The 27,892-nt window shown below is 39.4% G+C and overlaps 3 protein-coding genes across 6 annotated transcripts; 2 read left to right on the top strand and 1 right to left on the bottom strand.

The window, feature by feature from the left end:
- Positions 1 to 15: 15 nt before the first annotated feature.
- On the top strand, positions 16 to 12,962 carry notchl (notch receptor, like). The gene is made up of 11 exons (XM_084944307.1): positions 16 to 534; positions 1,627 to 1,771; positions 2,483 to 2,815; positions 4,134 to 4,345; positions 4,590 to 4,914; positions 6,276 to 6,451; positions 7,118 to 7,179; positions 7,441 to 7,564; positions 9,317 to 9,414; positions 9,601 to 9,932; positions 12,003 to 12,962. Exons 1-11 carry the CDS (start codon positions 483 to 485, stop codon positions 12,511 to 12,513), a joined length of 2,370 nt encoding a protein of 789 aa, XP_084800433.1. The 5' UTR covers positions 16 to 482; the 3' UTR covers positions 12,514 to 12,962.
- Positions 12,963 to 16,910: 3,948 nt separating this feature from the next.
- Positions 16,911 to 18,442, top strand: LOC146378320 (transcription factor HES-4-B-like). The gene is made up of 3 exons (XM_084944409.1): positions 16,911 to 17,011; positions 17,324 to 17,416; positions 17,537 to 18,442. The coding sequence occupies exons 1-3, from the start codon at positions 16,949 to 16,951 to the stop codon at positions 18,056 to 18,058; spliced, it is 678 nt and encodes a 225-aa protein (XP_084800535.1). The 5' UTR covers positions 16,911 to 16,948; the 3' UTR covers positions 18,059 to 18,442.
- A 1,475-nt stretch (positions 18,443 to 19,917) lies between these two features.
- Positions 19,918 to 27,295, bottom strand: LOC146378321 (NACHT, LRR and PYD domains-containing protein 1 homolog). Of its 4 annotated transcripts, none has more exons than XM_084944872.1 (11): positions 27,234 to 27,295; positions 25,959 to 26,007; positions 25,768 to 25,841; positions 25,415 to 25,629; positions 25,069 to 25,313; positions 24,008 to 24,136; positions 23,249 to 23,402; positions 22,866 to 22,895; positions 22,487 to 22,528; positions 20,573 to 20,611; positions 19,918 to 20,379 (listed from the first exon to the last, which is right to left on the bottom strand). In XM_084944872.1, the coding sequence occupies exons 2-10, from the start codon at positions 25,962 to 25,964 to the stop codon at positions 20,595 to 20,597; spliced, it is 912 nt and encodes a 303-aa protein (XP_084800998.1). In that variant the 5' UTR covers positions 25,965 to 26,007; positions 27,234 to 27,295; the 3' UTR covers positions 19,918 to 20,379; positions 20,573 to 20,594. The 4 variants fall into 4 exon arrangements, with proteins under 4 accessions (XP_084800998.1, XP_084800997.1, XP_084800996.1 ...); XM_084944871.1 differs by having other exon boundaries at positions 19,919 to 20,379; positions 25,768 to 25,838; positions 27,234 to 27,276; XM_084944870.1 differs by lacking the exon at positions 27,234 to 27,295 and adding an exon at positions 27,067 to 27,227 and having other exon boundaries at positions 19,919 to 20,379; positions 25,768 to 25,838.
- Between the last annotated feature and the right edge of the window lie 597 nt (positions 27,296 to 27,892).

Here is a 27,892-nt window from a genome sequence, read left to right on the forward strand (position 1 = left end):
CAAACCAATCTGTCTCGCCACGCCCTGCTGCTTTTTACACAATATGAAGTAACGGCTCTCCCAGCAGCTCCCTGAGTCACAGTAAGAATTACAAACACACGCATACACACAAATACATGCACACATGGTTATCGCCCTTCCTTTTCTTCTCCACACAGTGGCAGGAAGTTGTCCAGATATCCGCAGGGCCCTCTGAAAAAAGAGCGAGTGAACAAAGTGGGCTGGGTGGTGGAGTTGGAAGGTGTTGGTGGCGGCGATGATGGGGATTTGGTGACTTCACTCACAGTTAACTATTCATTCTGAGCAGCCGGGCTGCAGCTACGGAAGAGCTACAGCGTCTTTTCAGTACGTGAAATAGAGAGTCTCATCTGAGCTTTGGCACATCATAAGCAGTTTGTAGTGGAATAATACCACACAGCTGGACTGGAGGACGGCTTTTTGAGAAGAAGGGGCCAGCACCTGGTGACCGGGACGGCCTGAAGATGATAGCTCTGAGGACGTTTGTTCTTCTGGCACTGAGCTTGACATGTCAAGGTGAGTTACTCCCTTCCCCATTCAAAGAATTCCTTTTTCTTTTGAACCTACATGAAACACACCACCTGCTCAGTGAGTGTCCAAACTGAACCCTGTGGCTATATGTCATGATCAGAAAGCTCATTCTGAAAGAAGAGTGGTTTAAAATGCATTCAGTTACAAACATATTTATATTTCTTTCAATGTGTAAAATATTTATAAGTTTACATGGTTTACAAACACACTTGTGTCAAAATGTAGTTCACAGTTATTTCTTCTGTTTTGTTAAAGACAAAAGTATATATATAGCAGTATATATACATATTTTTTAAATCTTTCCTGGCTCAGTTTTGTAAAATTACTCGTATCCAAAAGACTCCCTTTGCTGGCCGAGTGAACGTGTCTAATTACAGCTCTATTGTCTATCCTTTTTTTTTTTCTACCATGACTTTATGGTCCCGCACACACCTGCCAAACCCATTGTCCAACTCCATCACATTCTTCATTGCCAGAGTAACAACCTTCGACCTTTATCAAGTTCCCGACCCACTCCATTTCCTGTTTCTATTCGTTTCTCCTGGAAACTTCCTGTTTGTGTCAGGCTCATTTCCTGTTCCCTTTAACAGTACGAATCAGGAGCCACCTTTTATGGCTTGACCTGCATTGTTATGAAAAGCTGCTAATGGGTCTGAAACAATGAGTGGATTGAATTTGTGTGTGAGCTGGTCTGGAGATAAAAACAGTTAGAGAAAACTGCTTGTACAGTCATTTTATTTTCTGCAGCTGTGCATAATGTCTGGTTAGATAAGCTGAATTTAGGACCTCGGATCTATTTTACTGTACCAGAAAATAGTAAACTGGAGAGCTGTGGGAGTTTATTTACCTGTGACATATCTCACTGCTGATAAAAGTCACATGCCATTTAAAATACCCATGTGTGCTTCATTCGAGGACAAAATATTAATTAAAAAGTAGATCTACAAATACTACATCTGCAAATACTCTTTAATTTAGTGAGGAATACTATATTCACGCTGTGTGGTGTAGTACAGTTTTTCGTTGTTGTTGTTTGTTTGTTTTTTTCTAAAGTCTAATATGCATCTGTCTCCACAGCTGCATCTGGTGATCCATGGGGCCACTGCCCAGTGAACCGAAAATGTAAGGAAAAGTTCGCAGATGGGTCGTGTAACAGAGAGTGTACGGACCCCGAGTGTCTTAGAGACGGCTTTGACTGCCTGAAGGACAGGGTTCCCTGCAAGTAAAATACTTTTGTTGTTCTTTTCATTACAGCCCTCTGACTTTCAGAGCCCCTACAAATATTTTTTAACTTAGTGATAAATTCAAAACAACTTTGATATATATATAAATATAATTTTTTTCAAAATGTTTGGGTGTAGGAACAGATAGATCAACCATATATCATGAAACAAAAAGGTAATAAGATAGTGACGCACTAAACAGTCATAACAGCTTATTTATGCACTGTATTCTAATGCTTCTTATAAATATTTGATCAACTAAGATGTAGTTTGTGGCTCTGCTTTTTAAACTGAGGTAATATCACCTGTTCTTCATCTTTTCCTCATTTTATTGTGGTAATATGTTACCTTTTATTTTTATGTTAAAGAAAACCTTATGGAAAAGAAACTGGGCCAAGAAATACAAACAATCAATGTAATCTAAGAGCAAAACTTGTTGATTATTACTTTTATAATTATTTATGGAAGTTTAGTGTTCAGTCTTTAAAAAAAATGAAACTATAAAAAAACACTAATACAAACTACAATACTAAAGATATCCAGGCAACACAAAAGTGTCTATAAAAGTAGAATAAATGAAAACATTAAGTAACTTTAATACAAGTAGTCTGTTATCTGTTACTGTTCAGTATACCTTGAGTTGAGATTATTTCTTAGATCACCTATTCTTTTTTTGTTTTGTTTTTCTCCGCTCTCATCATGACTCTCAGCCCGGGCCACATTCACTACTGCCGTGATCATTTTGCCAACTCCCTCTGTGATCAGGGATGTGATAGCGCGGCCTGTGGATGGGACAGCAGCGAATGCTTCAAACACCAGAGCCCCCTGTGGGCTAAAGGCACCCTGATCCTACACACTCGAATCCCACATCAACGTGGCGCCTCCTTCAACAGCTCCGTGCTCTGGGCACTCAGCGTCCTCCTCCTGTCACCGCTCAAGCTGAGAGACTCCGTGCCCCTCGCCACCACCAGGAATTTGTTCAACTTTAATGCTCAGGAGCTTGCCAACATGCTGGCGCAGGCGACACCAGCAGACTCAGATGGGTGGGTACTGAGACAAATGTTTCAGGCATTGTGATTAGGAGTTTCAAAAACAGTGCATGTTCTTTGTTTAACCTTTATGTAACAAGAGGCATTTTGGCCTGGCAACATAAAAAATTTAAGACAAAGTAACACAATAATAACTCTAAAAATATGCAAATCAGCACCACCACAAGGAGTAAGTGGCCCTGTTAAGTCCTGTTCTAATTAAAATGTTGATATTTGGCACCAGAGTATCGATAACTGTATTATAAAAGAAAGCAATATTATATTTTTCTCACTCTTACCTTTGCCATAGATATCACTCTGTTTAAATTTGTCCTGTATACCATCCAAGAGCCTGAAGCTGAAGAAATTGAGGCTATTTTTCCTCTTGTGATTTCACATAACCTTATTTGTGTAAAATAAGATTACACAGCAAAATTACAATTATTTAGGAATATCTGTGTAAAAATATAAAAATATACAAATGAGCTTAGAGTTTAGAGTAGAATTAATGAATTATCCATTTGATTTCAGTTAGAGATTAGGCTATGATGTAGAAAAATCTGTAACTTTAAATTTGTTTGCATTCAAAAAATAAAGTGTTAGATCTTAGCTAAATAGGGCAAAATAGCATACCCCATTCCCCAAATAGCTGTGGTTAGTCTTTTAGCTGATTTACAGTTATACTGTTTTCTAAACACAGGCACGGTCAATTCATTTCAGTATCAAGTGCAAAAAATAAGACATGCTTGTTTTCTGCTTTAAATATATAAATAATGGAGTAGTTAGTAAATCCGTTCACATGCTTGGTGTAAATATTCTCCTCCCTAAATTTTAACTCCAAAAAATATATATACAACAGAGTAAATCTGTGTTCCCACTTCTTAGATGCAATCATGTCACTACACTCTCTTTGAAAGTGCCCAGTTTTTGGGGCATAGTGTGTTAGTAAATCTGGCCCTTAATCTGTATAGTTAAGACTTGAACATATTTAAAGCAAATAAAGTAACTGGGAAAGAAGATTCACAGAAATGTGAAATTCCATAAATTCTCCATAAAAGTTTTGGATCATTGTGCATTAACACAATTAAGACCAAAAAAAGTGGGCCACACATAAAACCTTGGGGAACTCCATTAATTACATTCATAATTGAGCTTTGTAGCTTTATTTGTTTTGAAATTATCTTTGTGTTTTGTTTTCTTTCTTTAATTTATTTTGTTGAAAGAGTATAACTTTTTGCAAAGGTAATTTTACCCATGCAAAAATACATATAAAACAATGCTCAAAGATGACATACATGTTTTTTCCAATCATTTCTTACTCTCTTTTTCCTAGCTCCCTCCTTTTCCTCCAAGTGGACAACAGGCCATGCTCCCGTTCACCCTCTACCTGTTTCCCTTATGCAACCGAGGCCGCAAATTTCCTGCGTGCTGTAAAGGAACTAAAACCTACCTCTTTCCCCAACCTCTCAGAGCTGGATGCCGTCATCAGCATTAGAGGTGTCCGAGAGGAAATAGGAAGCAGAGAGGAGGAAAAGGAAGTTGAAGGTAGGCTCACATGTCCTGTCTCCCACACACGCACATTTCCAGCTTTGAATTTCATCCAAACAAAACACTATAAAACACCTTTGTGTTTCCAGTGTGTACATTTTGTGCAGATTTTCAGATTTGTTGATGTGTTTCATATTTCAGATATAAATAGATACAAGCAAAAAGATAAAAATGAATCTTTTTCAAGTGTTTTTTTTTGTCTTTGTGTCTTCTTTTATTGTTTGAATTTTTTCATTTAAAGAGCCGGCTCCCGCATGGCTTTGGGCCGTAGTTGCCATAGCTATTGGGCTTCTGCTGCTGCTGCCTCTCGTGGTAATCCTGGTGGTGAGGAGGGTGAGGCAGCAGCGGGCAAAGAGGAACAGTACTGACAGGGTGCAGCACCGGTCTAAAGTCACCGACAGTGACAGCAAAGCCAAGGCCTGGATACAGCATGCTACACACCAAGAACAACGGGTCAGAACCAGCAGAGAGAAAGATAAGGTCAGCTTGAAGAAAAAGAAAAAGGCCAAGGAAGCAGAAAAAAAGAGAAGGAGGGAACCGCTAGGGGAGGATGCCATGCGAATGCGGTGAGTGGAGCTCATTTGAGAGGATGTTTTGTCTGCCAATCTCCGGAATGATGTCATTGCATTCAATAACAAGAGAGAGCTCATCCTGTATAATTATTACAAAGGCTGAATGTCACTTCACTTTCACCCTGGTACATTTTCTCATCTAATCCTGCCCTGAAACACAATTCCCAGTTTCTTAAAGGCAGGTAACCAGTGGTTGGTGAAGAGTAAAACTAGACCATGTTGTTCTTACAGGAATTGCTGTAGGATTGCAGCAAGCAGAATTTTTAATAAAAGAGCTGCTAAAGGAGTCAGGAGTTTTGAAAAGAGCTGCCAGTTAAGTTTCGGTAACTGTTTACAAGATTTAATTTAAAAAATTGTCTGTGTGTGTCTGATATGTAAATAACAAGTGTTTAAGATTTTAGTTTTTTTCTAAATATAGAAAAGAATTCATAGAATCAGACAACTGCTTTTTTAATTTTATTATTTATGATATTTTGATTTTCCCCTTTGTGAATTAACAATTTTTTTCCCCCTGTACAACAGATAAAAAGCTGATTTAGATGCTTACCAAGTTTTGGTTCAAAATAGCAGGCAAAAAAGGAAATACTTTGTTAGGTGAGGTACGGAAATATTTGATAAACAGTAAAACATACATAAAGTTAAAAAACATCATAGGCACACACACACACGCAGACACACCAGTCATTTATGCATTTATGCATGCACAAATGACAAAGTTTTACAAAGAACTTTGTTCCTTGCAGAAAACAAGTTTTGTCCATGACTGCAGTGATTTTACCTTCATTACATAATAGTGGTGAACATCAGCGCTTAAAGGATTCCCATCTATGACTAATCATAATTCAGCTGTGAACATGTATCATCTGCGTAACAGTGGGCTTTAGATACATATATATTAAAATATTATCATTCTATATTAGCTAGTTTGAGGATTTCTGGTTTTTAGTCAAGTTAAACATTGTATTTGATGTAGAAAATTATAGAGGGCATTTTTAAATATGTTTTAACTCATATATTTTCTACTTAAGTCTTGATTAACCTCAAAATATAATCAAAAGCTTAGGTGAAACAGCATATAATCAATAACTGTACCCATAGTTAAGATATAGTACTGGGCTTATGGTGAAAACAGGAACAGTTAATATTTCTGGACCCCAGACATCCCAGTGATATCCTCTTCATTTCTGCATGAATACCTTTGTTTCATATCAGCCGATCTTTACATAATATATTATTGTTCTTAACTGTGCTGAAAAATAAGAAAGTAAAGCAAAGGACATGAAAACACAATGTGCCCACATGAAAATCACTGCAGTTTTCAGTGTGTCGTATCAAAACTGTGCTTTGGTTTTCAGGCCTCTTAAGAGGGACCAGGATATAGGAAGTGACACAGACTTTACCCAGAGTTCAATGGAGGACCTCAGTGTGAGATGCTCCAGACGTCAGGACGATGCCTCCATCTGTGACCACAGGACCCAGGAGCAGAAACACTACCGTGCTGGAGCCTCTCAGCCCCGCAGAGCAATACAGTGTAAGGAAACATCAGTATTTTGTCTCAGTTGCTTGACTATCTGGCTTAGTAATCTCTATATACCACACATTCTATTGCTGTAAAGAATATGGCAGGTATTGTAATCAAATGTCATTATTCAACTGTAGTCACAAAATGCTGGTTTCTGATGGACCTCGGCAGCAGAAAAGATCACTGTTATGATTCAAAGAGCAAATCTATGTTTCCGGTTTCTCCAAAATGTTTTTCATTTGATATTTTTGCATTTGATTGCTTTGGTAGTTGCTCAAAGTAAAATATTAAAGTAAACTTGGGAGCTTTAAGCTATTTTTATCCAGATGATTATTAAAAATAATAATTTGTTGCACCTATAGGCTGAACATTTCACCACAGATGTCACACATACAAAGCTGAAAGTCAAACTGTATTCACTGTCAGACCCAGAATCACTCTATTTAGTATCTTCGGTATCTCACAGCTAAACTCACAGACTATTGTTGTAAAGTGAATAAAGTGATTAATAAAGTAAAGTAAAGTAAAGTAATAAAGTTTATAGTAAAGCAGGATTCATACAAACACACTTTGCAGCATGAAATTGCATTTTGGGACATAAAATGTTCGTGACAACTATACATTTCCTGTTTTTATAATGTCCTTAACCCTGAAATGTTGCTTGCTTTCCCTCAGCTCCACCTAGAGGTTGGGAGAGGAATGCCATGCCTCCTCCTCTGCTCAGTCCTCCTCAGCAGGTCAGTTTCATTATGTCAATGTTTTGAGAAGACATTATATGCCAGGAATTTAAACTGTTTTTGCCCTGTGACTGTAGAGAGATTCTGATGGTGTATTTAGTTTCATGTTTTACTTAAGAAGATTTTTTTATGTTTTGACTTTAGAACAAGATTTTAGAAAAGGAGGTTTAAACTTTTCTTTAAAATAAATTAAAAAAGGGCATTATGACAGAGTTTGTATTGATTATGTGTCTCGTCATTGTGGTTTGGTTGTGTTGGCAGTCTGCAGAGTGGTGCGGCCCAGATGGGTCTGTGGTTCTGATCCGAGCAGTGCGTAGTGGGCTGGACAGAGTGGTCTTGGAGCTCCTGCGAGCAGGAGTGCCAGTCAACAATACAGATCATACTGGTAATGCTTCCTGGTCCCAGTTACTATCATAAAAACATGGTTCAACACCAAACCTAATAAACCTAAAATAGAATTTCAATCTAAATGTTTATTTCTTTAATCTTTTGGTTTAAGAAAAAGTTGTAACAATGAACAAAATCCAAGCCATTCCAGCACACACACACACAACATGGTCAAAATGACAAATATTAAAGCTAATGATTCTAAAATTCTTTAACTATATGTTTAGAAACAAAAACGATGGAAAGATTAAAAGGTACCCGGTAGACAACGGTTCCTCAAAAGGTCTCTCTTTGAAATTTAATGGCGTTACAGCCGATACCTTTTGTGATGTCTCTCCAAACCAGAACTGTTGACTGTCTGTTGGTTCACGTCATGGGATCACCAAAGTTTGTATATTTCAAACAACTCTTCAGAGTTGGACCACCAACTTACATTGTTTAGAGCAGTGGTTCTTAAATTTCTGCCATGCCTCACTTTAGAGGCCAAAGTTCATTCCCCACACCCCATATTAATTTTTACTTAAATAAACGTGCACATCATCGGCACAGTGGCATCAGCAAACTTTTGTTTGTTCAGTAAACAACACAAACAATTCTTCACATTAGTTTCACTTCACAGTTTTTACCTGGTTGTCTATGCACCCACGCAGTGGCCCCACACCTCACAGTGTGCAGTACAGGGTGATAAAAAAAAAGAACGCGTCTAAATGCAATATCTGTTTAGACGAGAGTGGATTGAAGTTTAAATTTAGTTTATATAGCACCAGTTCAAAACAGAGAGAGACCCTCAATGATCAGACAGTCAGAACTTCTGTTTAAAAGGAAGAGACCTCTGGCAGAACCTTCCTCGGAGATATAGTCAAACACATGTTATCTTTAGGCACTTGGCAAAGTAAAAGTTCTGATATCTGTTACAAAAATAAACCTAGTACCTAAAACTACCTTTTAACAGGATTAAGCCAATGACAGAAGCAGGGCCAATCTCCCCTGACATAGCTGGGGTGCAACAGCACACAAATAACACACAATGCAAATCTTAAACACCTGCCCAGTTGTGAGCCAGCAGTTACAGACCAAAATCTCTGACCCAGAGATAGATGGAAGAAAGGTACAGAGAGATACACAAGACATGCAGTAGTGGTATATCAATGCACAGTGGCTGAAAGAGAGGAATGTGGAGTATGAGCAGTCTGAGCCTGTAGCAGAATAACTAAGAGAGAGGATGTCTGCCTCCTGAACCCAAACATGTACAGCTCATGAGTAAGTCATTTTTTTTCTGACACCTGTACACGGAGGGGTTGAGTAACTTGTAACTTACCCCATCTCTCTCACGTCCTCTTTTTGTGTCCCTCCTGTCCTGTCCTCTGCTGTCTGTGACCTCCATCACTTCCTCTCTCTCCTTCTCCAGCTCCCCTGCTGCCCTCCTCTGACTCAGAACAAAGTTAATGTGCTCTAGTACTTAAACTCAAGTCGATGGACATATTAGCTTTGGTGTTCATGCTTCCTTTTTTTTAACTTTTACTTTCCTTTGTGCCTCTGTGTCTCTATCTATCTCCTTCTGCAGCTCTTATTCTTCCACCTTTATATCCCGTCATCTCTTTTCCAGTTTGGCTGAGGCAGGTCATCCCCTGCCTTCATCCTCCCTCTCCTCATCCTCTGGGCTCGTTGTGTAATAGTTGTTCACTGGCTGACTTACTCCCTCCCTTCTTCCCCTGTCAACCTCCCCCTCCACTCACACTGTCTCTCTCAGGGAGATCAGCCCTGCACTGGGCATGCTCAGTAAACCACCTCTCACTAGCAAGGACCCTCATTCGCTACGGTGCTGCTGTGGACCTACAAGACAATAAGGTAAGCTCTGATGGATTTTCTCTAGTGTTAAGTGAAGACTTTTAATCCTGACATTTCTTTAGTATCACTTCTGTTGTTTATAGTTTTGAATTGCAAACAGAAGTAACATTTATGTTTGAATTTCTGAAGCATTAAGTGTTCATAAATATAAGTAATGTGCTGTATTCCTGATTATTTCTTTGCTAGGGCGAAACAGCACTCTTCCTCTCTGCCCTCCATGGCTGCTATGACACTGCCAGACTTCTTCTTCTTCACGGTGCCAATCTTGAGCTGCACGACCGGAGGGGACGCCGGCCAATTGACGTGGCCAGAGAGGGAATGCGTCACCAAGTGCTGGAACTCCTGTTGGCTCATGAGATCCAGAGAGGACCCATCCCTGTGGACACGGGAAGTGACATGATGTGGGAGGAGCGCACTCTGATGTACTCACCGTGGGTGGGCTCACAAGGCCTGCCTGGAAGAAGTGCCTCCTTCTCTGGTATCATAGGGCATCGGGATATGACCCCACCAGTACAAAAGTAAGATTTTGGAATTATAAGGCCGATCAAAGTATAGAATTTTTTACCAGCCTTATAGCTAAATCAACAGGTTTAGCTAGATAGATGGATGGATAGATACTCTATAGGCTCTAAAGGGGAAATTTTTGTGTTATGGCAACAGGGTAACGTATTCGAGTCAGTTTTATTCATATACACCAAACCATAGCAGCAGTCGCCTCAGGGCGCTTTATACTCCAAGGTAGAGACTAGAGATGGCACCGATACCGATATCATAAATTTGGATATCTGTCGATACCGATATGAATCCGATATAGTGTATTTTTTAATCAATAAAACTTTTTTTAAATATATTGCTGCATTTTGTATAAGTTCATACTCAAGTTAAAAAACAAAACAAAGCACTAAAGCTATTCTGTTATATTTGTATGCAAAAAATACACTGCACCCAAGATATTTCATAGTTCAGCAATACTGATCAATCTAATAAACGTAAACCTACACCATCCTCCCTATTGTGGTGTTTTAAAGAGTACTTAGCAGAAATATTAAGCAGCCTAACTAATAGGGTTGTCAACTACCAGCAGGAAAAAATAGGGAACCCCCCCACCCCGCCTCGTGATGCTTAATCGACGCAATCAACTTTAATTTAATGCACGTGTAAAGAAAATTCACAATAAATTATTTATTTTTCCACAATAATTAAATAGATTCAACATCTTTCTTCAAAAGAATTGCAGACTGCACAGATCGTACCTTCCCAAAGGAAAAAGTACTATAGCTTACTAGGGTATATTAGACTTAACAGTTATATATACAGTAATGGACTTCTATACATTTTACATCAGATTAAAACTTTGGGTGTAGGATTCAAATAATTATTTATTAAAAGCTAGACATTTTAAATGAGAATAAGAAAGAAAAGTATTTCTTTGTACCCCCCTTTTCTCTGTTAATGCCCTACCTGCCCCCCTGCATAACTTTGCTAGATCCGCCCCTGCACAGTTACCAGCCTTCAGCTACGTAGAAAAGGATCCTGGTGTAGAAAGTAATATTAAATACATTCTAACAACAGCTTAACAAGCTGCTGCTGTTGTTCAGCCGCTGGTTTCCTCTTTCTGGTGCAAAGTGGGCGATAAACTAACAAGAGAGACGGGCTCGCGACAGAAAAGCCGATCAGCTGATCATTGATCAGTTTCATGATTGAAGTAGCAGCAGGAGAGGGAGGGAGAGAGAAGAGGCAGTCGCTCCATATATCGGTTGTTAAGCTTAACGTGGGAATGCTTTATAAACATTCAGAGATGAACTTACACACTTGCTTTACTTCTCTCTGGGATAACTTTCTCGGAGATGAAATGCCGGTTTGGTAGCGAGGCTCCAAATGCTCAACCAGACCGCCGAGAGTTCTCGCACGCCACAGCCGCTCTATCATGTGAAGCATACTGCTCTGACGTGCTAAGGTTATGAGCTGAGTTACGCCATGTCGCAAGTTTTGTGAGGTGCTTTCGTGATATTTAATGGATCGATTACATTTTTTATTATTCTCCGATATCCGATCCAGTAATTTAGGTCAGTATCGGACCGATACCGATACGTAATATCGGATCGGTCCATGTCTATTAGAGACCCTATAATAATACAAAACACCAACAATCAAACGACCCCATTTGAGCAAGCACTTGACAGCAGTGGGAATAAAACCTACCTTTTAGCAAATATTCCCACATGTGCATAGTAAGGGCCTGGTAATGTGAAATAATATGTCATAAAATAAAATAGATAATGATTTTAACACATAAAAAACAAAGAAAATAAAAACAAATGTGAATATCTCCTATAGTTATAGTTGAACTTTTTTGGGGATTCATTCGATGATACGCTAAAGTCACGAAATTAAAGTTTTTAGTTGATTTTTCATCCAAGATATTGTTAACATAGACTGTACATAAAATATGGCCACTGTGCGTCAGTGTGAATGTTTTGGCTGTTGCCATCTTTGTTTTCTTGGGGTAAGAAATGACAACATGGGTGAAATGCTAAGTTATCAGCTAACACCTGTTTAATGTTATGATGACCTTCTTGTCTTGCCAGTGATTGGTCCATGGGCCGAGTGCAGTACCCTCCTCCTCAGAACTGGCGACCCCAGCTCAACCAGTCAGCAACAGCTCTCGTTCCTCCACGGGTCATGGGCCGCTCCCCTCGGCCAATCAGCACCTTACAAGAGGTAACATCAGAAGACGAGGACCGTGACAGGCATCATGAAGTCCCCAGAGCTGCCACGCCTCACTTCCTGTCCCCCCAGCCTGCCCCTCGGCAGCGTTCCTTTTCCTGCACCCAGCACGCACTGCAGCGCCGCTCTAGCGCCCACCAGCCAGAACCCAATTACCTTATAGTGTCAGACAGAGCACCCAATGAGCCCGTAGAGAGAGTAGTTGTTTCCCCTCCCACCGATGCTGCCACCCCACCAGAACACCAGCCAGCTGCAAACGGAGACAGTGTTATTAGAGTAGAGCAAGCAGCACTGAGTTCAACAAACTCGGAGCAGAAGTCCAGAAGTGAGAGGTTAAACAATATGAGTGACTCCACACAAACAGCCCTGTAGGAAAGGAAAGGAAATTCAGCTTCCTTTAGAGACACCCAGTTTCAGTTTGTCATTTGGTGCAAAGCCCTAAGCTGGACTTTAATTGTTTGTATCCAGTGTTTCTTTGCCCATTGCTTCTTAAGTGGATTGGTGTCAGACTAGTACACAACAGCATAGAGAGATATTCCTTCCCTTATTACCTCTTTTTTAATTATTTCTTTTTAAATCAGCCTCATGTAAATAATTGTTTTCTTGTTTTGTTAAGATTGAGGGATACTGTTGTAAATGTTCTCTTATATGGCATGTTCAGATTTTGTAAATAATAAAATTGAACGTCTAAGATGAATTCTACTCAAATATGCAACAGCTGGTATTCATTGAAGAAATATTCAAGGAAAAATAAATGAATAACACATGCTTAGCTGCACAGAGATGTCAGGGATGCATGCAATAAAGTGACTTTTTGTTGACATGTTGTGGATTTTTTTCTCGTTAATTTACATCCACAGTCTGCACATTCTTAAGTTATCATAAGTCCTTTATCTATCATATTTTTTCAACTCACGATCATCAAGCATTAATGATAAAACCAAAGTCTTTGTAGAAGCAAGTCCTGCAACTGTGCAGCAGCACTCAAACAACTCTTGGTACTTACCCGGGGACTTAAAAACTGAAATCTAAAATAACTTTAAATGAAACTGCCTGCATAGAGTCAGCAATAAAAATGAGATTAAAACTGCTTAAAATGTTTGCCGACTTTGTTCCAAAATAAGATTTTAAAACCTCCATCGGCCTGCAGATATTCTGGTCTCATTATTTTTAAGTTAAATAATTATCAGATGAATGGTTCTCAGCACAGATTTCATTTATTTATTAATTATTGTTGTTATACTCGAAATTCTCCGTTTCCGTTGTCTGGCTACAATTGGAATTGTTTTGATTTCTACTGACAAAAAGACCATTCTTCATTCTTGACTTTTTTCTACTATTTGAATTAAATCAGAACAAAAAATATTTTTCTGCTTTGTCATTTAGATGGTGTGTATCACTCTCAGTTTGTTTTCCTCTTCTTCTTTTTTTTTTTATAAATGTCTTTCTTCAGATGAAGGAGCGTATTTGTGGGAAGACTGAATTAGAGTTGCGCTGACAGCTAAGTGTTAAAATTGATACATCCCGAAAAATAGCACAAGGTGTGCACGTCATTTACACGTCTGCATTTGGGTTCCCAGGCGCATTTGCCAGCTGCAGAGGTGTAAATGACTTGCATGATAAAAGAATCGTGGCGAAGGCAGGTCTGTAAACAGGTGGAATTAAATGTAATCAGTGAGCGTTAAAGAACTTTTACGCACACCACAAAATGTGGTATTATTTCTGCACTAAGTTACATGACAGTCACAACATAAATTTGTATATTTAGTTAAATTTATTTAAGTTTATTGTTTTATTGCTGTGAAAGAAAATTATTGGATTTATTTAAATTTCTTTGTGTATTTCTTTGTGTTATCAGAGCTCAGATATATCTGGTCATCCCGAAAAGCTGTCTACCGGAAGCAGATAGCCCATCTACTACTAGCAAATATACTAATACACCCTATTACTAATGCCAGTGTATATAAAAAATATTTTTTACTTTGGATGTATTTAGTACTAATGTGTTTTATTTGCAACTGATTACATATTAATGGTGAGACTTAGAGGTGCGTAAAGCAAGTGTTCCGGTGTTTTCCAAACCATGTGACAAAAAATGCTTTTAATTTGGTGGATGCACATTTGTCGTGGCACACAGCACTAAGCAGACAAATGTTGGAAAAGTGTGACAGTGGGAAACTGCTTCTTGCAGCTCTTTTTGGCCGTGGGAATGTGGAGCAGCAGGCTCAATCTTCACTTTATTACCTGTTAAAACTGATACTTCATTTACAAAGTGTGCTTGGAGGAAAGGTGACTCTTGGATTCCCACGCACAGCACACGTTAGACCTTGTCACAAGATCCCCAAATAGGTTCTCATTTTTGTGATCATTTAACCAAACTTAACCATTTAAAGAGTCCCGCGTAAAAATATGGAATTTAGCGTCACGGTTTCTTTTGAAGATCCCTTTGCAGACCTCTCATAACAATTCAGAAATCCAGACTGAAAAGTTGTATTAACATTAAATCCCTTTTAGATTATCTAACAACAGATAAAAGCTGATGTTGATTGAGTTTGGCTGGATATGTAATGGATATTCACACTTTTATCGCCATCGTTTACCGTGGGATACCTCGCCAAACTCTCTCTCATGGGAATCGAACTGTAGAATAGTTTCTCACTTTATTACGTGTTAGAAGTGATACATCCTAAAGAAGAGTCTTTGGGAGAGGAGGCTGAAAACAAGAAAATTACATATTTACATTAAACACACAAACAGGCTACTGTTACCTTTTGACATCAGTCCCCTTTTTCACACGTTTTCAAGGATGCACCTAAAAAAAATTTACGCACTCCCTCAAATTCAGAATACACTTTCCTGACTCTTAGTCGGCGAAACATGTTGTGCACAAAGTTGTTGTTATACAGTCATGATTAAAAGACAAATATCTACAGACATGAATATAGAAATGTTAATGAAAAAAATATAGGAACAACATGAGACTTTTCCTTGCTGCAGATTTTTGCTCACTGCTAAAAACTTCGACACTTGAAAGATGTCTCGGCTTTGTCTCCATAACCATTTTACCCCAGAGCCTGTTTTATAAGGACACATCTCATTTCTCTGTACACGATAATGGCCTAAAAGGTCGGAGTGATTTACCTGAGCTTCACGCTGTGTGGGCGGCTCTTTTGTCACATATGCAAGTAAAGTCTCAGAGGGGCTGATAACACATTTCAAAGGCTCGTGCCTCTCCCACTTGTATGGGCAGCTGCACGCGCCAGAGGATTAGGGAAAACTCCAAGCGACGCGCCATTCAGTCTGCATGTATCTCCTAAATTCCTACTACAGATGTATTAAAAGTAAAACGTTTAAAGGAAATTCGATGCCTTAATTAATAATTAAATATATGCATACATGTTGATATTTGTTACATCTTATATCAGCGACCAGTTGTGGAGGGATGAACTTAAAAGTCACATTTATTGATGTATTCATACCTATAGTAGGTTTTAGTGAGCTTCTGAAAATCTTTATCAATTAATTCTAATCACGGCGTATTTGTCATTACTAATAATCTATCTTACTTACGTGAATAATAATAAAGATCTACTGAATAGTCGTTGTATTTTGGCACGTGTCTGCTGCCTCATGTTGCCACACTCTGAAGGCGAATATCAAAGTCACCCTGAGGTGATTCACAAACCTCACATAACCTTTATCGGTGGTCAGGAATAATTATTTGCATGATACTGTGCGACAAAAGGTCTATTTTCAAAGTGACAGTGAGTCAGTGATAAACGGGCTGGCATTTATGTGTTGCTGTTTTAGTGACTAAATGTTTGTATCTGTAGATTTAAGGGAACAGGAATTAAAACTGACGAATCAACTTTGACTACATGAAGACCGTGATGTTTTTTTAGTTGTTCCCTGGCATTTAACTGCATTAATTTAAAGATCTGTTCATATCTTGGAATAATTATTTCTGTCTGTATCTTATTTGCATGAATGTCGGTGGGAATTCTAAGGAGCTTGGAAAGAAAAGAGTCTGGACTGTAAAAAGTGGAAAATACGCGTGCGAACGTGGGAAGTGTCGCCTCTCATTTTCAGAGTTGTGTCAATTTTAACAGGTAGCTGTAAATGCAGCGCTAATTCCTCATTTCCCACGAGAAATATCTCGATCATTTCGATGCTGCTTTCTCTGTACAAATTAAAGAATTTTCTGAATTAAGTATATTGGCTCGGCGAAAAATCTGAAAATCTTTCTCCTCCTTTAAGTGATTGTTTTTTATTCAACTTAAAATAGTTCTGAAATGAAAACTGGTCATAGGATCACACCGTCGCTCCTAAAAAGCAAGCTTTCCTTGTTTGAGGCACGTGTCAGCTTTGCATGAGCAAATAGCCCCCCCCCCTCCCAAAGCAAAATGAGTTACCAGCTTTTTCAAATGAAGCACAAGAGCAGGAAAAAACAGAACAGCATCTGGAGTAAAATTATGTTTATTTTAAGTTCAACTTTCAAACGTTTTGACGCAAGACTTTTTTTTAACTTTACGCACGCGACTGCGCATAAGATTCATTTTCTTGTTTTATACTCTTGACATCAGATCGAGATTAGACAAATTCAAAAATAAAAACAAATCTAGGATTTTTTCATTTGCAGTGTTACCAAACGGTGAGACCAAGGGACCTGGAGGAGGGGTAGGGAAGTAGGAGGAGTCTGAGAGGCTGTCAGGACCACAGTAAAAATAAGTGGCAGGAAACTAGAGCCTCATTTCCAGATCAGTAACAGACTGCGAAGGAAGCTGTTACCAGTAGACCAGAGCAGAACATGGGACCATCGGTTGGTAGGAAGCTGTTACATGAAGCGGAGGAAGCAACAAATAACAGAAAGGTAAAGGAAGTCCAGATACCTGTCAAGTGACGTGATTTCATTTCATATAGAGATTCTCTGTTATTATCACAATAACAATCAGATTCATTGAGGATTAAAGCATCAGCTTTGTCAAAATTTCAGTAATTTGGAGATATGAAAAAGTTTGTATAATTTAGTGAGCTGAATTCCCTCTAATCATTTAGTCATTTCCATTTGCTCCTTTTTTTTTTGCTTTTCTTTGGTAGTTTTTCTTTTTACGCGGTATATAATTAAACAAAATCAGGAAACCACTTTTAGACTTTGGTTCTTTTTTTTTTTTTTTTGCAATAGCTAATAAAATCTCAGGTGGAGAAACGTCGGAGGGAGAGGATGAACCGCAGTTTGGAGTGTCTGAGGACCATGTTGCTGCAGGAGCCACAAGAAGTAAGAGACGTTTTTAGTTCTCTATGAATTTTATAGAAATAAATCGATGTGGTTCATACTTGTGGTTTTTATTAATTTATTATTATGAAACATGAAGGTTAACTTGCTGCGCTCATGCAGGGGTCCACTCAGCACCGAGTGGAGAAAGCTGAGATACTGGAGCACACAGTCCTCTTCCTCCAGAACACTGCCAAAGGAGACAAGACTACAGGTGGACGTGGGGACCAGAAACGCTCCTTCCAGGACGGTTTCTCCACTTGCCTGCAGACAGCTGCGGGGTTTCTGGGCCCCGAGGGGAAAGGGTCGGAGCTCGGATCGGCGCTGGATGCAGCTTTTGCCGCTCGTTTGGCCCGTTCACACTCACAGCCCGAAGGTCTCCAAAGCAGAAACTTTTTGCCGCACGCAAAGTTTATTCTGCGGGTGCTGAGGCAGAAGTCCAAGCTCAAACTACCGGCACGTGCCTCAGGGGAGAAACGTTTGATCCGACCTTACCCACTCCCACTCCAACAAAGGTTTCCCAGAGTCCCCAAACAGCCTCAGAAACAAAGAGAGTCCGAGATCAGAGCGGAGAGAGGAGCGACCAAACAGAGCTCAGCCCAGAGCTCCCCGTCCAGCCACACTTTGTGGAGACCTTGGCCCTGATCACCAGGCAGTGACTTCAGAGCTATCAATGACTATAAACTATTTAGCAAAAACACACAACTTCTTTTTAAAAACTGTAGTCTTATGAAGACGCATAACTTCGGGTCCTGTAAATATTGTAAATACCCGAGTATGACTTGATCTGTATGTGTAATAGGGTTGATTCACTGTTTTAAATACTTTTCAATGAGCTCAGTCAGCCATGTAAGTGGCTCAGGGGAACGGGGACTCTCTCAGGCTGCGACACAGGTGAGCTGGATCAGCCGAGCGGTCCAGCTGGGGTTGCTGCGCTGAAAAGCGAGTGAAGAGGTGAGTTTCACGAAGCCGAGGAGATTTTGTCCTCTTTGATGCACTACTAAAAGCTGCTACTATGTGCCGTCATGATTAAAGAGCATGCTGCGGTAGTGGATAATGACTGAGTGTCCATCCATCACATTCCCAGGTGTGGAAGCTCAGGGTTTGAGGCGAGGGGGAGACCCACGCAGACCTTCATATTCACCTCTCTGCTGGAACGAGCGACATCTGTGTCTCTGTGTACAACATCACTTGTATTCAATCTGAAGATATTTCTGCTCGGTTTTTGCACAATAATTTATTCTGGATTTCTCCCTATGGCGAGCTGTACTCTTCAAAGTTAAAACAACCAAATAAATCTTTAAAAACATGTCATATGATTGTTTCAAGATTAAAGGAAACCCGGAGGCTTTTTACTCTTTCAGCTCTTTTTAGTCCGAGGCAGAGGTGTGAAGCTCGACCTCCTGCAGAGTTACATCCTCCAGGTGTGAAGTCTGGTCATGAAATGAAAGAGCTCAGCAGCAGCTCTCACTTCAAAGACATCACAGATAGCCATTGTCGCACTTTATTTACTGGCACTGAAAGACTTTTGGATTAAGATTAGTTAATAGTTCAGATAATTTAAGACAACTCAATAATAATAATATGAATAATAATATTAATAACTACATCCACTTTTTTCTGCATCATCCAGTTTCATTTCTCACATTTGCCTTTAAACATATTTAGAATAGCAGGATCCATTAAAGTCAAGATCATTCCACATAATTAACACACAGCTCACGTCTGCGTTTGTTTCCTTTGTATTCAGCGTCTATCCTGTCACCAGCAGCTGCTCAGAGGTCATTTGTTTTCCACACGTGTGTGGTGTCAGGTCCCAGGGAGCAAAACGTGTCTTAACCCCTATAGTAAGAATCAGTGGCATTTTCCCCCTATCGTCACCGTTAGTTTCAAACTATATTGTAGGCTTTATGTGACACCAGCATTGATAAAGTGACACCGTGTCAATGCTGGTCATCATGCCCTTTTGCTGCTAAAGTATTTATACCTATATTTTATATTCATACTCCATACTTGTACTCAGGTTGGTACTCTATTTATTGTATTATTTTATTACTTGTTTTTCTGTTTTGTAAAAAAAAAACAAAACAAAACAAAACAAAAACTCTTTAATACTTTTTAAATTCTGTTTTCTAAAATTCTGTTTCTTCGTTATTCTGTTTCTTTTCGCTCCAGGACTGTGTGCACATAATTTCGTTCCACCTCATGTAAACATGTGATGCGAATGACAAATAAAGCTCCTTGAATCCTTATAGTTCTCATACACATTTTATATGAAGTGCAATTTATGGACCCTGAATGCCTCATCACTTCCGCAGCTCGTTATCGGCAATTTCCCCCGACAAAACCTTTTCTCCAATAATTTCATTCTTCTGAAGAAAATAACTGTAGTAACTTCTTGACAGAGTTTTACTGCTTTATGGCTCAGTCAGCACCATTATACTTGTATATTATATATAATGTTCATATATAATGTACATGTATATATAACACCAACCTCTGTTGGTGTTATACTGTGGTTCTGTTATTTGACTCATGTGCATCTGATAAGGATTCTTCCTGAATGTCTGTGAAGACATTCCCCCACTACCTGCACCCAAACAAGTGACAATAAATAAATAAATAAAGAATGGATGGATGGACCACATTCTGTGCAATCAAAAGGCAAAACATTTTATTAGATAAACAGTGAGTTTTTAAAAGAAACTTTGGATCATGATGTCTGATGGCATATATACCAGGTCTTGGTTTTTACATTTCTTGAAAAAATCTTTGGTCACTTCCACAGACTGCTAAGTGTAAGTCTACGCAAGAGATCGAACAGGCCTGACTGGTCTGTGTTCTCCAGTTTGTCATCTGGGATGTGAGAAAGCTCAGTAACGATGTTTCCGTGCCTCAGAAACAACTTAAACTCATTGAGCTTCTCCCTCCTAAAGCCTCTCTCCATCTGATGCTGCCGTTGGTCCCTGATGAAGTCAAGTCAAACAAACAAAGGGGTATGACTTGACCATAACTTAACTGGCGGATAACTGATGACAAGCTGCACATCCAGTTCAATCACAAGCTTATTAACACAATTTTAAAACTATAAATCATTCACTTGCATCCTATCAAATTAAGATTTGCAGCATGAAGTCAGAGTAAACTGATGTTACTTACTTTCTGCATCACTGCAGGCAGCTTATTCACAGTGTTTGTCTAGGAGGAAGACAATGATAAATTACAGGATGCTTTTATAAGTATTATATAAATATTTAGAATACAAAAGGATCACATCCGACTTTTCTTTTTTAGATTTGGGAAGTATTTTCCTAATTCATCTCTATGGGTTTGAAGTTGAGATTTGCCAGGCTGAAACATTTTAAAGGATTGGATTAGAGCAGAACAGTTTCAGATCATTTGACTGCACAGGGCCTGCAACACTGTGTTTGAATGCAAACAAATGTTTGAGCAGGCTGCTGGGAAGATTCACACTAGTCCAATACTAAAATCACTTTCAAAGTGCCAAGCATTCAGAAAGCTGCTTTTCAAATTAATAATTAAAATAGTAAAAATCACTGCTGCAGGTTGTAAGAATTAAACTTGCAGGTTTTCTGTTATCTTTACAGTCTGTGTTAAATCATTTATGCATCATAAATTAAGAATAAAACCTAATGAAAAAATATTTTGATGTGGTTCTGTTGGCTTCATCGGGTGATGGCCTCCAGCTCGCACTGGAACGGTTTGCAGCCGAGTGTGAAGCAGCGGGAATGAGGATCAGCACCTCCAAATCTGAGGCCATGGTTCTCAGCCGGAAAAGGGTGGAGTGCCCACTCCGGGTCGGGGATGAGTTCCTGCCCCAAGTGGAGGAGTTCAAGTATCTCGGGGTCTTGTTCGCGAGTGATGGGAGCCGGAGATCGACAGACGGATTGGTGCTGCGGCCGCTGCACCGGTCCGTCGTGGTGAAGAGGGAGCTGAGCGTAAAAGCGAAGCTCTCAATTTACTGGTCGATCTACGTCCCTACCCTCACCTATGGCCACGAGCTGTGGGTAGTGACTGAAAGAACGAGATTGCGGATATGAGCGGCGGAAATGAGCTTCGCCCAAAGGGTGGCTGGCCTCTCCCTTAGAGATAGGGTGAGAGGTTCAGTCATCTGGGAGGGGCTCAAAGTAGAGCCGCTGCTCCTCCACATCGAAATCAGCCAGCTGAGGTGGTTCGGGCATCTGACAAGGATGCCTCCTGGGTGAGGTGTTCCAGGCATGTCCCACCGGGAGGAGGCCCCGGGGCAGACCCAGGACACGCTGGGGAGATTATATCTCTCGGCTGGCCTGGGAACGCCTTGGTGTTCCCCCGGACAAGCTAGAGGAGGTGACTGGGGAGAGGGAGGTGTGGGCTTCTCTGCTTAGGCTGCTGCCCCTGCGACCTGGCCCCGGATAAAGGGAGGGAAGGATGGATGGATGGATGGAAATATTTGTCTCAAGGTTGTCTGCACAAATATTTTTTACAAAAAATATTCACATCGCATGCTGATACTGCATGTCAATATATGAATCAGACTCTGTATCAACAGATATTCACTATCAAAGGACTCGAATCCAGATTAGAGCCACAAAAACTTTATCCGAATATTTCCTGGCTTTAAGTGTTGTGACGGTCAACAATTATTGTTTCACCGAGTACACAGTAAGTGTGGATGAAGCAGAACGAGTATTACTGGGTATAAAGAGTGGAAAGTTTTGTTTAATTATTTCCCTCTGTAGCCTTTGATGCCAACCCCAAACCAGTGTTTTTTTGGCTCAACTGAGTTCACCTGCCCCCCGTCATGGTTCTTGAATCTGTTCTCCCTCAGCCTCTGTTAAGTCATCATCTCATCTCATTCAAAGTCCTTCACCCTCCCCCTGTTTGTTTTTTTCTTCTAGGATATTGGTATTAGTTTATTTTCCCCGGTTTCCATTCTTGATTAAAAGTTCAGTTCAGTTTTAAACTTGTCTTACAGTCTTAGTTGTGTTTGCAGTGAGGTGCTGAGTAATTTTAGTGCAAAAATGTGAAAATCATTTACTGTGAAGAGAGCAGAGTTAATATTTGTGAACTTACCAACAGTAGTGACACCAGTTATTCCCCTCGAGGATCTTGGACCTGTACAGAAAATATTAAAATGACTTCATACTTGTTATAAGTCACTGGTACTAGAAAATCTAACCGTTTTGTCCCCAAAATGTCTGAAATGTAATCTTTTTTCAAATTTGTCCTCAACTTTCTCTCCCTTTCTTCCTCCCCTCCACTCCCTCCCTACCTTTGAATCACTTATTGCCTGAAAGTCTACATTTATCACTTCAGATGGGTTTCTAACATGAACCGTTTATAAGTGAAACTGCACAACATGCATTCTTCTAGATACAAAAGATTAATAACAAGAACACAACACTGAACACTTTTCTACTTGATAGATTAGCAAAAGCTGTTTGGATCTCACCTTCCCCATAACCAGACTTTGGATGATCGTCTGAAATAAAATACAAAGCAAATATCTGAAGTATTATATTTAATAGTTAAATGTGATATATTCCAATCTCTTTGAAATAATAATCGACAAGTGAGCAAAATTTAAATGGCTCCAGCCAAATAAAAAGGACCCTGAAAGCTTTGATGAGTGGGTTGGGATGAATTAAAAAAAAAAAAATATATATATATATATATCAAAGCTATGATCTCCATCTTTAAGTAAAAATATATTAAAAACATATTCTTTGAGAATATCATGTTTTCTGACAATAGTATATTAAAAATAACAGTATCTAACCCTTTGAGTGTGCATTAGGAAATACAAATTTGATTTGTTTCATTTCAATTACTGACCTTTTTGGAGTTTACAGGTCCAGACAGGTTCATACACCGGTTCATATTTTTTTGACAAAGCATACTGAAGTTTTAGATTGAAGCATCCTTTGGGATTTTCAATGTACACTTCATAGAAGTTTGAGTCCTGGCCATCATATCTGAGGGTTATTTTCTAGTTAAAAATATAACAGAGAAGGGAGAGGAGTTAGTCCAGTTCCATCAGAAGCAAAAACAAAAGAAATTTCAGGATTAAAAATAAAAGACTGGAAAGAGTCAACTGAATATGCAGCTGCTCTGTGACTTAACCTGGAAATCTATCAGCAAGTCTGATGACAAAGCTTCTGGTGAAAGTCACCAATTTTTCAGTGCTTCTGGTCCACACAGTGGATTCTCAGGCCAGTATTTCAATTATGTCCACACGTTCTTTATTGAGGAACAGAGACGTTTAACAAGGTAAATAAAAAGCTAAACCATCTTTGGGTGACAGCCGATGGTTTCCAGATTGCATTCCAGCAAATGCAAAACCTCCTCTAAGAACCGATTGAAAGAACTATTAGTGGACTACAAATGGAAACCAGAAATCTTCCTGACTCTTGCTCACAGGACAGTGTATTCAAATGCATTTATCTATTCATAGAGTAGTGAAGAAATGTGACAATATCTTACTGCAGATTCCTCTGTGATTCCCACCCATACTGGTCACACTATTTACAACCCTTCGTAAAAATGCTCTGATTCTAAAGCACCACAGTTGCTGACAGAGTGGAAAAAGCGTACCTTTGGTTGAATTTCTGCCGAGTCTGTGTCGGCTATGAGGGAGAAACCATGATGCATTTTGAGGTACTCATCTGGGCGTGGCTTGGTAATTTTTTCATATCCATAACACAATTCTTGCTTGTCCACTTTCTGTGAGGAAAAAAAATATTCAACTCAGTATTATCCAATCACAACACCAGGTGCCTTAAGGTGCTTTCTGTTGTGAGGTAAAGACCCTACAAATATACGTCAAGTCCAAAAGTCCTTCAGGATTGCCTCAGCATTTCCATCTGTTGTCTTTAAATACAGTTTAAAAACAATGTATTGAGTTATTGTAAATACATTTGAAGAAAAAGTGCTGTCGCCGAGAATAAAGAATTAAAATAATATTTATAACACTCTACTTTTGTATCCTGTTTGTTTCCAGAACTCTAGGATTATATTTCATATATAATTTATATTCATTAACAATTTTATAATGTTATTATCTGCTGTGGCTATAAATCAGTGAGATTATATTTTACTTAAGTCAGTATAACGTAACATTATCTGACAGACAGATCTCTTGACTCGTACATGAAAATTAACCGTTTTCTGTTGTCACTGCAACTGCATTCACGTACATCATTAATCCATGGGTTACCAAAACAAGTGTTTACAGCCAGCTTATAAAAACAAAACTGAAATATTTTTCACAAATGTCTACATTATATCTTCCTCCTTACCATAATATTCACTTTTATCCCTTAAATTTTTTTTTAAAAATTATCTTAAAATAACTTTTCTTATGAAATACTACTCTCCAAATTTGAACATCTATCTTCTAATAAAACGGACCATATAAGTAAGATTGCCACCTTTCAAAGTTTGTGAAGTCCCTGAACCACAATCGCAATTTCCCTAGAGTAGACCAGAGGAGTCTTCCCTTTCTAGTAATTAGAAAGAATGCATATTCCGCATTGGCTCCACTTTTCAGCCCTGCAAGTTAAAGCCATCATTCAACTACAGCATATGTCTAATACTCTATTGGGGTCAGTCTGAGTCTGTGTTATTTTTTCTGTGACAAATACAGATTCAGTTACCCGTTGTAGAGCAGGATCATTTGGAATCACAAAGACGTGGAGTTTGAGGAATGGGGTGTTGGGTTTGTAGTATAGCAACACGTTACAGCTGATTTTAACAGGGGGGCCCATCTTCATCACGACTGCTTTCGGAAAGTAAGTTAACTCGTTTAACTTGACATGTGATGCTGTGACCTCACGCACTTCTTCTACAAAATCTCCGCAGTCATCTAGATGCAGGACTGCAAACTTGTCGGGGATGTCATCTGCACAAAAATACACAGAAAACACAAAGAGAAAGAAGAAAGTTTGGATCAGAAATGCAAAAGGTTTTTAATATATTAGTAACTTCTTCATGTCCTCTTACCTATACAAACCCAGTGTGGCAGGTGCATTTCACTTAACTGCCCAGCAGTGACTGCAACATCAATTACAGGACCTGCAGGCATGTACTGTCTGCTTTCCACTCTCTCCATGTGTCCTCCCCAAGAGCAAAAGTGGTACTGAAAGCTGATCTTTTCCTTACAAACCCAGCGCAAGCCAGAGACACTGCATTCAAAGTCTCCCGCTTCAGACTGAAGGCTAAAGTGAAAAAATAAAAAGGAACACAGCGTCATTTTTAACACTTCATTTTATGTCAAATGCAGAATTAACATTTTGCAAAACTGGGTCTTCTTCTGGCAAAAAAATCTGAATCACTGTTGATTTCCTGTAATTCACCTGTAAGTTGGAGCCTTGTCTGCATCTGTAGTGTTCACCCCAGGCTCAAGTTTAGTCCAGTTGCTGGAATGCTGCTGCAGAAGACAATCAATTAAATAAGTGCAGATTTTACATTGTGTAACACCACATATATGAACAAATACATATTTAAAAAATTAATGAAAGAAACGTGAGTGAAAGTATGAAAGTACCATCATAGTTGCACAACCCTCGATCTCAGAGCTTCTGGAAGCTTCTTGTCTTGAAACACAGAGAATTTAAGTGGACAAAGTACAGCGTAAATGAAGCTATTTAGGTCAGGATGCTTCGTGAGAGTTAATAAAACACACTCAAACATCAGTCTCTATTTTATTCCTTAGCTGTCCTCGCCTATCAAGTAAGCCAAGTGATAAAACTTAAATCTGGGTCTCCTGAAGTGTCATTTCCACACAGAGGAAACCTGTTTGCATCAAAAATTCCATGATTTTTGCACACTGACTAATCAGCCTCTCATTTCTCTAATTTGCACCTCATTTTTTGCTATACTGAACAATGTCTCAATTGCTGAAATAGATCTGGAAAAGAGAGGAGCCTTTGACAGAGCACCATAATCACGAACGCAGAGGTCTAGCCTGAGTATTTAAAAGAAAAGTACAAAAGGAGAATAGGTGGAATATACAAACCACTGCAGGAGGAAGAATCTACAGACAAAATGTTTGGATTCATACTTTGCTTCAGTTATTTAAGATGTTTAACTTCATGATCAAACTGTCTTACGTCCACTATGTGTGAGATTAGGGGGGGGGGTAGAGTTTTTCACATGTTGTGAATTTAATTAAAGGTTATTCAAACTATTAAAAAGGCTATGGACAGAGTTACGCTGTAATGAAATCACGATAAGCAATCATGAGGCGACAGCAGACACCCTGCATCCCCTACCGAACGATTTTTAAATTGTTTAGATTAATTTCAAACCACCTCATATTTCAGCAGCCTGCTACTAAATAACTTTTAAGAATATTAAAATGTTAAAACGCCTTTAAAATTGTCATTTTTAGAACAAAAACCTGCTGCAGAAAGACTGAATGATAGCTCGTATACAGACAAACTATGGCGTTACATTCAGTTGACGCTAAACGCGGAAATAAAGCTCACTCGCTTTCTCTCCCGTTGTTTTACGACTTGCTTATTTAAATTCGAAGCTCTGAAACGGGGAAAGGGTTAGCAAACAGCAGCTGGCTCTTTCAATAACACGCTCAAACCAGTGAAGTCTAAAAGTTAGTTACAGCCTAGGCTTTAAAATAGCGTCCCCACACGAACCGTTTCTCCAGCCTCTTCACTCCTAACATGAACGCTCACTTCACTGCGCACAGTCACAATGCAGTTTGTGTAACAACGGTGCATTTGTCTTATATGCTAATACTTCAATTTACATGGAAAAAAGTTTGTGTTTTTAATATTCACACCAACTACAAGACAAAAAATACCTTTTCCTGTATCCTACACAAGCCCCGCCTCCTGACCGAGTTTCACCAATAGAATCTGCGGGTTCTTTTCCTGGTTTGTGACAAGCTGTAGCAACATCCGGTTGTGAGAAGCGCAATTTCTTCACGAAGTATATAAGGGAGGAAAAGAAAATCGCTTTAAAAGTTTAAATGCCATATATCCGTCCAATGACTATCTTCACAAGAAATTCAATATAGATACAACCGCATGCACTTTCTGCAGTACTGATGTTGAAACTACAGAGCATATTTTTTAGTTCCAGATGTTTTTGGGATGATTTTCAGTACCGGTTAACCTCAGCTGTCATAGGGCTGTCCCAGCTGTCATAGGGCGAGAGGCAGGGTACACCCTGGACAGGTCGCCAGTCTGTCGCAGGGCCAACACACAGGGACAGACAACCATTCGCACTCACTTTCATTCGCGTGAAAGTGACAATTTGGATTATCCAATTAACCTATCCCCACAAGCTGCATGTCTTTGGATGGTGGGAGGAAGCCGGAGTACTCGGAGGAAACCCACGCAAACACGGGGAGAACATGCAAACTCCACACAGAAAGACCCCGGCCTGATGTTGGAATTGAACTCAGGACCTTCGTGCGTGCGGCAACAGTGCTAACCACCGCGCCACCATGCTGCCCCT

The sequence above is a fragment of the Perissodus microlepis genome, chromosome 11 (assembly GCF_051167445.1).
Source record: "Perissodus microlepis isolate ML-2025 ecotype Zambia chromosome 11, ASM5116744v1, whole genome shotgun sequence".
Lineage (NCBI taxonomy): Eukaryota > Metazoa > Chordata > Actinopteri > Cichliformes > Cichlidae > Perissodus > Perissodus microlepis.

Excerpts from the sequence above, each read along its gene's own strand:
- notchl (XM_084944307.1), top strand. The coding sequence starts at position 483 with ATGATAGCTCTGAGGACGTTTGTTCTTCTGGCACTGAGCTTGACATGT. Across the intron at positions 4,346-4,589 it reads GGAGGAAAAGGAAGTTGAAG|AGCCGGCTCCCGCATGGCTT; the intron begins GTAGGCTCACAT and ends TTTCATTTAAAG. Across the intron at positions 4,915-6,275 it reads GAGGATGCCATGCGAATGCG|GCCTCTTAAGAGGGACCAGG; the intron begins GTGAGTGGAGCT and ends TTTGGTTTTCAG.
- LOC146378320 (XM_084944409.1), top strand. The coding sequence starts at position 16,949 with ATGGGACCATCGGTTGGTAGGAAGCTGTTACATGAAGCGGAGGAAGCA. Across the intron at positions 17,012-17,323 it reads AAGCAACAAATAACAGAAAG|CTAATAAAATCTCAGGTGGA; the intron begins GTAAAGGAAGTC and ends TTTTTGCAATAG. Across the intron at positions 17,417-17,536 it reads TGCTGCAGGAGCCACAAGAA|GGGTCCACTCAGCACCGAGT; the intron begins GTAAGAGACGTT and ends GCGCTCATGCAG.
- LOC146378321 (XM_084944869.1), bottom strand. The coding sequence starts at position 27,095 with ATGTTAGGAGTGAAGAGGCTGGAGAAACG. Across the intron at positions 25,314-25,414 it reads GCCACACTGGGTTTGTATAG|ATGACATCCCCGACAAGTTT; the intron begins GTAAGAGGACAT and ends ATTTTTGTGCAG. Across the intron at positions 24,137-25,068 it reads ATGATCCTGCTCTACAACGG|AAAGTGGACAAGCAAGAATT; the intron begins GTAACTGAATCT and ends TTTTCCTCACAG.